This window comes from Canis lupus, chromosome 3, assembly GCF_011100685.1.
Source record: "Canis lupus familiaris isolate Mischka breed German Shepherd chromosome 3, alternate assembly UU_Cfam_GSD_1.0, whole genome shotgun sequence".
Lineage (NCBI taxonomy): Eukaryota > Metazoa > Chordata > Mammalia > Carnivora > Canidae > Canis > Canis lupus.
In genome coordinates this window covers 73,914,517-73,922,976 of record NC_049224.1, presented here as the reverse complement: position 1 = coordinate 73,922,976, position 8,460 = coordinate 73,914,517, and the positions used below count along the sequence as shown (strand labels likewise).

General features: G+C 44.0%; 1 protein-coding gene and 1 long non-coding RNA gene across 4 annotated transcripts in view; one reads left to right on the top strand and one right to left on the bottom strand.

The window, feature by feature from the left end:
• Positions 1-740: 740 nt before the first annotated feature.
• LOC111095388 lies at positions 741-1,502 on the bottom strand. Its single transcript, XR_005357292.1, has 2 exons — positions 1,322-1,502; positions 741-885 (listed from the first exon to the last, which is right to left on the bottom strand). It is a non-coding gene; the product is annotated as an uncharacterized LOC111095388 (long non-coding RNA).
• A 553-nt stretch (positions 1,503-2,055) lies between these two features.
• KLHL5 (kelch like family member 5) overlaps positions 2,056-8,460 on the top strand; it is an 88,152-nt gene continuing 81,747 nt past the window's right edge. The window contains exon 1 of one of the 3 annotated variants that reach the window (XM_038533476.1): positions 2,056-2,174. Coding sequence is in view for 2 of the 3 variants with exons in the window: in XM_038533474.1 (XP_038389402.1) it covers positions 7,266-7,315 (50 nt within the window). In the remaining variant the exon portion in view is untranslated. Of the gene's footprint in view, positions 2,175-4,548; positions 4,608-7,238; positions 7,316-8,460 lie in introns of those variants that run through there. The other 2 variants (XM_038533475.1, XM_038533474.1) reach the window with 2 other exon arrangements.

The window sequence follows — 8,460 nt, the reverse complement described above, 5'->3', positions numbered from 1 at the left end:
TTTAAGATTTTATTTATTCATTCATGAGAAACACACAGAGAGAGGCAGAGACATAAGCAGAGGGAGGGACTCAGTCCCAGGACCCGGGGACCACGCCCTGAGCCAAAGGCAGAGGATCAAACACTGAGCCACACAAGTGCCCCAACTACAATGTTTTTCCAATCTTTCTTACTACAGACCCAAAAGAGAAAGGCTGAATTAAAATTCTAAAACTAAACAACAAATGGGGGTGGGGGGAAACTAGAAGAATGTTATTTGCTGTCACTGTGCACAAATGTTAACACTGAAAAAAATCAACCAAGGGCTGAAAAGTAGTACCAAATCCCAAAAATTCTGGTCGAAGGTTTACACAACTACCTTCTGTACTTAAAAACAATGCCACTGAAGTAATTTTTGCTTGTGCGTATAGGTATGGTTGCAAAAAGTATGGGTTTGGGTGGGGTGGAAGTCACAACCACAGAGCTCTGATAAAAAATATATCCTGTGCTTTGTAATCAGAGCCCTCAGTGGTCGATTTTGTGATGTCTTTCCTGATTCTAAGTTTTGAGAAGGCCCATCCACTTCCCTTTGAGCAAGCGGTCTTGTCAATGCTTCATTGTTTTATATTATGTTGCTTTTCCTTTACCACTTCCTCAAGCGGGACGGTACAAAACGGATCCCTAGAGATCTCCCAACCATCCCAGGCCGCTTCTATAATTGCCCTGTTTTTGTGTTGACGACTTATCAGTTTTCTGGACCACATGCTAGCACTGGATTTTTTTTTTATTTATTTATTGTGGAGACATACTGAAGATCTACTAAGCAAATGTCATTTTGTGAAGGAGATTGACCACATTCAATCCTCAAGGACAGCATACAGGTAGTTCAAAGTAGCATAAACTGAATCTGCAAAAAAAAAAAATATATATATATGCATTACTTTTTGAGAACCGAAAGCAGGTGGACATTTCTTTTACACGTCACCGAGACCCACTAAGGAAAATTCTTCCCTTCTTTTTGCACCATGAGCTCCACGGAGGCAGAGACCTTAGCTGTTTCGCCCAAGACTGATAACGAGCTAACAAATGTAAAGCCCTTTAAATTTGTGTTTGGCATACAGGCACTAAATAAATTTAGTTCTCATTATTCTCAGCGCTAAATAAATTTAGTTCTCGTTATTCTCAGCACCTAGCATATAGTTTGTTGCTTAATACACGCTGGCTCCAGGAATGAAGAAGGAACCTACTTCTCTCTAATTCCTATTATTCTCCGCCTCCCCCCGCCCCGCCCATCTGAAAACAAGCAGTTAAGGATCCTAATCGCTATGGCACAAACCCACTACCTGGTACACGGTAATTTTCAGACTGTTGCAAGGGATGGAGAAGAGACGCAACTCCTGGGGAGTCTCAAAGCTCGAGGACAATACAGCCCTGAGTCTAAGCAACCGAGACGCCCAGGCCCGCGTTCTCCCAGCGGCCAAGAGCAGCCCCAGGGCCCCCTAACCCCGCTCCAAGGGGCGGGCACAACCGGGATATGGGTCAGGTCCGCCGCCCCGCGCCCCGCCCCTCCCGGAGCCCCGCCCCCGGCCTCCGCCGCCCCTCCCCCACGGGGCTTCCTCTCCCCGAGCGCCCCCAGCCGCGGCCGGCGCCTCGCCTCTCCTCCCCATCCCCTCCACCCCGCCGCCTCCCTCGTCCCCCCCTTCTCCCTCCCCGACCCAGGCCGTCCGCGCGCGCCGCGCTGTGGGAGGGCGACGAAGGGAAAGCGCCAAGCGGCGGCGGCGGCCGTCTCCGGTCTCCCAGGGCACGCGGCCCGACGCGGAGGGGGCGGGGCCTGCGGGCGGGGCGGGGCCTGCGGGCGGGGGCGGGGCCTGCGGGCGGGGGCGGGGCGGGCAGCCGCGCGCGCCGCGCCGGGACTGACGGGCGAGCCGGCCGGACCCCCGCCAGCTCGCCCGCCCCCTCCAGGGCTGCCCGCCGAGTTCGCGTCCCCTCGGCCCGGTGCAGCCTGACGGAGGGGGAGTGGCCGGCTCCGCGCCGGCCGGCGCCCGGGGTGAGGCTGCCGGGGAGGGGTTGGGGGCGCCCGTGGGGCCGAGCATCCCCGTCCCCGGCCCGGTGGCCCCCGCCCCCCGCCTGCCCGCCGCCCGCCGCCCGGCCGCCCCGCCCCGCCGTGACCCCCGGCCGCCTCCGGAGCCCGACGCGGTAAGTGCGCCCTCCTCGGCGGCGGGGAGGGGGCTGCGGCGGGCGGGCCGCGCGACCAGGCCCGCTCCCCGCCCCCACGCGCCCCTCGGGCCAGGCCGAGCTGGGCCCCGGCGGCGTCCGGGGTTCGAGCCCCGGCCCGGCCTCCCCGCCGCGCAGCCGGGCCCGGGACCCGCGAGTGGGCCGCGCTCCGACTTGGGCAAAGTTCCGCACGCGGTGGAGCGGCGCCGGCCGAGCGTGCCCTGCGGCGCCTCCTGCCCGCACTTTTCCACTAATAAAACCGACTGGAAACCATTTCGGATTTTTTTTTTTTTTTTTTTTTTTTTATCGTTATCCTCAGGCTAGCACAATCTCAGTTCCTATTTTAAGTGATTGCCGCGTCCCGAAGTATGGAGAATCAGAAAGGGACTATTTCAATAAAACCCGGCGAGCCTGCTTGAAACTCCTTGGGGCATTTCAGTGCATACTCGGAGATCCAAAGCTGATGGAAAAAGTTGGCGGTAGCAAAGAGTAAAAGCGTTACTGCCATCTTTATTACTGTCTCTCATTCGATTTTTAAAAATATTTTGGAATAGTGGATACATGCACAAAAATTCAAAAGGTACAAAACGGATATACGAAGTCTCTCCCCGCCCACTCGTGCACCCCCAGGCAACTAATATTACCAGTTTCTTTTTTCCCCCCAATATTACCAGTTTCTAATTCATCTTTTCAGAGATGGTGTAATTTGCAAATGCCCTAGTTTCATTTTTTAAAAAGTGAAACTTGTCTGTTATGTGCCTGGCACTTACTGATCCCCAATAAGTGATACTTTTCCTTCCGTTAAGAGCACCGTTGAATACGTCGTTTTGGTTATTAGACCGCTAAAACAACAATAATGACTTTTTTGTAGTTTTAGGCATTTGTAGATTTGACTGTATTGTGAATGTGTTGTTCTATTGGTGTCATAACTATGAATGCTTTTACAAAAAGGTGAACACAGATATTTTTGGGTAATGGAGCATGTAGGGAAAAATCAATATGAAAGTAGTTAAGATAGGACTTGGGATCCCTGGATGGCTCAGTGGTTGAGCGTCTGCCTTTGGCTCAGGTCTTGATCCTTGTGTCCTGGGATCAAGTCCCACACAGGGCTCAACAGAGGGAGCCTGCTTCTCCCTCTGCCTGTGTCTCTGCCTTTCTGTGTCTCATGAATAAATAGATAAAATCTTTTTTTTTTTTTTTAAGGTAGGACTTAATATATGCAACGTAGAGTTCCAAAAGTGATTTGAAGCCACCTTAGTGTCCATATGGTACAAAAGGATAAAACTAAAAGAGAAAACCGAGGCACAGCAGGAAAAAAAAAAAGAAAGTCAAGGGAAAAGAAAATACCAAGTTCATACTGTAAGATCCTGTACTAAAAGTGAGTCACAGTTTTGGCCTTGGGCTTCATAGCAGCCAGCAGAAAAAAAAAAAAAAAAAAGTGGAGGAGGGAGAAGTAAGCTTCAGTGTGTTTCTACTAACAAGATAGAAACAAGCAGGGCATTTTCTCTTGATAAGGCTTGAGAAGAGCATTCTCTCATGGGCCCTGATAAAAAAAGATTAGATTGTATGATGCAGTTGGCAACATCTTTAAAAAAATTCTTACAGAAAGTAATGAATTTTAGACAGTGTTCTTCAATGTAGGGCAGTAATAAAACTCAAGATAAAGTTCCCTGAAGGCTCAACTTGATCCATTCATAACATTTAGAATTACCTAGAACAGTATTTCCCAAACTGTTTTCTAAGAAATGAGCAATCAATAGTTTATTTCTTGAAATAAGAGTCTGAACTCCTATAACTTTGAAATAGCTGGGTTAGACAAATTTCAATAGCTTTTAGCTCAATGTCTTGGCTAAAGTGAAAGATTACTCTTTTATTTTTTTTTAAGATTTTATTTTTTTATTTATTTACTCATGAGAGACAGAGAGAGAGGCAGAGGGAGAAGGAGGCTCCATGCAGGGAGCCCGATGTGGGACTTGATCCCGGGACCTCAGGATCACGCCCTGGGTGGAAGGCAGATGCTCAACCGCTGAGCCACCCAGGTGCCCCAAAGATTACTCTTTTAAAGGAGGATATGTTTGCTGACCTTTTCCAAATTTGACTTGAGAACCACTGAACCTATAGAAATGGATGGACAGGCAATCCTTCACAAGTAGTTCCTAAACTAAGGTCTGATAAAAATTGGGAGAGCAAAGAGTTTGAGGTTAGCCAATTTGGTAAGAACCAAAGTGAAGATCATCTATAAGTCAGGATTTTAAGTATACTGTATGTATATGTATGGAAAAAGCTCTCTCTCCCCTGAATTCTTTCATAGTTCCTCACTGTTCTGCAAGTTGCCTGTTTGACCAAGTGATGTCTAGGACTTCTTCCTGTTTTGTCCTGTCAGGCACTCAGGGTCCTGAATTAGACTATGTTCAGGCAAGTAGAATTGCTTAAAGAATGACTTTAATTATTCTTGGCTGTAACTATGTGATTAACATGTTTGTTTGGTTTTTTAAAATCACAAACACTATTGCAACTATTAGTATCAAATCCTGGAATTCTGTAGCTATGAGACTTTAGAAAGCATGGTACATAGTGGAAAGAGCAAGGAATCTGAAGCCAGAAAAATCTGGGATTGTGCTACTAATGTGTAAAGTTGTTCCCAGTAAGTTTATGAACCTTCCTGAATCTTTTTCCTTGTTTGTAAAATTTGAATGATAACAGCGTATAGTTTATTCAATAGAGGTTGAGGGTCTAATAGGTATTGTGGTAGAAAAACAGTTTTAAGGGAACAAATAAAATATGTTCAAAATGTGTCACGAATCCTTTACTTTTTTTTTTTTTTTTTTTTCCATTCCCGAGTTCAGATGGCAAGAGTTTTGGAAGGCAAGGAGTATCACCTCATCCAAATGTGTTTGGTTCCTGAATTTCAGACAGCAGGTGGTGGGAGTTGAGAGAATGAGGGATTGGTCCAAAAATGTATCTGACTCCATCAGCTCCTGTGTTTGGGTTTTGAGAGTCTGGATGATGAGGTGCACTTCTAGAAGAAAGTAGTCTATAAATGATGCAGTGCTATACAAAATGTTACTAATCTGAAGATGAATTGAAAACCAGAGCTATTCATTTTTACACGCCATGTATGAGAGAAGTGTTTGATGAATATATCAGGTAGGGTAAATTATGCTATTGTAACAGAAGACCCTCACATTTTAGTGGTTTAGAAAAAGGTTTATTTCTTAGTCACAGGACATGTTCAATTAGAGTCAACAGGAGAATTCTGTTCCAGGTAGTCATCTGGAGCTTCAGTTTATCAGAGGCTCTATCTTAACACTTGCTTCCACAATTTTAGGCCTGGGGGTATTGAATTACACATTGTCTTTTAAAGGCTTCTCCCTGGATATGACTCCTGTTAACTTCCCCTGCCCTTTTATTTGGCCAAACAAGTCATGTGGCTACACCCAACTTCCAGGAGATTGAGAAATGCAATTCTATCATGTGCCCAGAAGGAGGAGAACTGAAACAGTCTGCAGACAGTCTTAATGACACTAGTAAGGGGACGGTGTAGTCCCATGAGTGAACACAAAATCTGAATAAATGAAATCCAAATTATGCCTTTAGTACTTAGAGCACAGAATACAGCATCTTTTGTGTATGTATGTGTGTTTATTCATAGAATTATGCTAATGAGAATTGCAAAGAATATTTTTTATTAATTAGAAATGAAATGCTTTTGAAAACTCCATAATTAGACATACTGTTTTGACCAAGTAGATTTCCTTCTTTTCTAATTATATGTTCATTCAGTAAACATTTAAATGTGTTAAATGTGTGTATAAAGCACTGTTAGATCCTGTGAGAATAAAAAGATGAATGGGAGTTTACAACCCCAAATAAAATAGCTGTAATTGAGTTCTCTCTCTCTCTCTCTCTCTTCAAAGCAACATTAACAATTTTTCAATATGGTAAAACCTGATTATGTATACACTTTACCCCAATCACTGTTTTGGGGTAGGGATTTTTTTTTGGTGACAAATTAAACTAGCTTAAGCAAAAGGAATGTTTCATGAAAAAAAGGATATAGCTCTGTGTCACAGAGTCCAAGAGCAGGGAGGGCAGCTCAGTCTCAGAGGCAACTGACACCAGTAACAGGAAGTTAGGAGCTTGGGGCTGCTCTTCCTCTCCACGTTTCCTTGATAATCTTGCTAGTGTCTCTCTGCATGTATACTTCATTCCTTTTTCTCTGTTGACTGATTATTTTGCTTTTAAATGGGTGTTTTAACCTAAGAATTCACACACTTAAGGGAAACTAACTAGAGCCATGAGCAAGTCCAGAAGAACTAAGTTGTTTTTTTTTTTTTTTCCTCAGTGCCACATCTTGGTTTTTAAGTTAACCACTATCAGAATTTGGAAATAATAGAGTTGACCCTAAAGAATAACAAGTTAGAGTAGTTGGCAACTTTGTAATAGAGAAGGAGGCAGTTCTAATAGTTTGGAATTAAAGAAAGCTGATGATGCCATTGAAAGTTCCACTACACAATTAACATCAACTTGCACATTCTATCAGGGCAGGCTGATTAGGATAATTGGGGTAAGGAGGTAGAGTTAGAGCTGACTTGTAACAACACTGTTCCTTCACTGAACCACTGGTAAACTCCATCTCCTTTGTAATCCTTTCCTCCATCCCTTCTCTCTCTCCTAAGGTAGGTATTACTGAATTGTCTAACTCTTACAAGTCACCTGCTTTTGATACTGATACAGGGCTCCTTGGCTTCTCCCTCCATGGCTAATAATGTGGAAAAAAGGGAGCATTCGATATACAGCCTTGCTCTGCACTTTTCTACAATTGGTGTAGGTACTCTATCTGGACATTTTATACTTTAACTTGCTATTGCCATACCTCTCCATCAGCTTCAACCTATTTTTTATTCTCAATGAATTTCCATTCTTTTTCTGTTAAGTGTGTACACTTCGCTTCTCTTAGCAAATTTTCCTTGCATTCTTTACCTAGGCAATATCTCTTTTCTTTCTGGTTGCAAATATCCATAGCTTCATCTCAACAGATGACTGAAGGAATGGACTAAGGGGACGTAGTATATGTTACCTGGAAGATGTTCTCCCCAGAAAAGGAATAACAACAGGGAGTGGTGAGTAAAGAGCTGTGTATTTGATTTGTCAGGGATATATATTAATCTAAAAGAGCAGATGGTGGGGAGGGGTTTGGGTCCAGATTATAGAACACCTGGAATGTCATTCTAAAGTGTTCTTTTACTTTTCTTGCTGTGCAAATGGACGAGTCTTTTTAGGTTCAACTAAACAGTCAGAAAACCACCATAGGCTTGTTTACTTAGAAGGATATCAGACAGGAACCACAGCTTGCCAGCGAGGCAGCATCAAATGTTCCTCATCAGTGGCTGTGATCCTCACAGCAGTCCATGTAAGCAGTTCCTGTAGCCATCTGGGAGTCCTTGCTTCAAGTGAAAGCTCAGCTGAAGGAGAGAAAGCTCACAAAAGGTAGATGCAGGAGCTGCCTTGGTTTGAAAAAAATCTTGTGTGTCACAGAAGACTATGCCATACAGCTCCACAGACTTAGCTTCCAGGGACCCCATAAGGGATATAACAATTGTAAGAGCTATCACACTCAGGGAAGTCAAAATTATGGTTTCCTATGAGGTATTTATAGTTTATTTATAGTTCCCCTGGGTCCAGATGCAAATTTACTAATCATTCTTACTATAAGCAATGTTGCCTAGTAACATAGTTGGCATACCTAACTTTTATCAGATCGCCAGGGAACAGAGCTAAGAGAGTTAACTGAAGGTTAAATGCAGAAGAGAAAAAGGTTTAACTTCACTCAGTTGTATTCCCCATAGTGTCTTCCATAGCCCTTTTCTTTTGGAAAGTATTCATTAATAGCCATTTTGCTTCATTTGATGTAGTGTGTTTTAACTCTTTTTATGACAGAGTGTGAAATAGGAAGAAAGGTTGAAAAGAAATAAGGTTGGAAAGTTAGCAAGAACTACTAGATTGTTAGAAACACTGATTTCCATACTAAAGATCTTGGCTTTTAATTAGTTTGTGGGTGATAGAAAACAAAAGTTTTAAGTAGTATGGTCAAGAATTGGATTTGGAAAAAAAAAAAAGAAGAATTGGATTTGGGGAGGTTACTTTGGCTGTAGTGTGGAGAGTGAATGAAAGGAGATTAGACTTGAGGCTGGTTCACTTTTAGTTAATATTTGCCTTTCTTTGGGGAGATATTTCTCTGATCAGCAGAAAGGGGACTACTCAATTC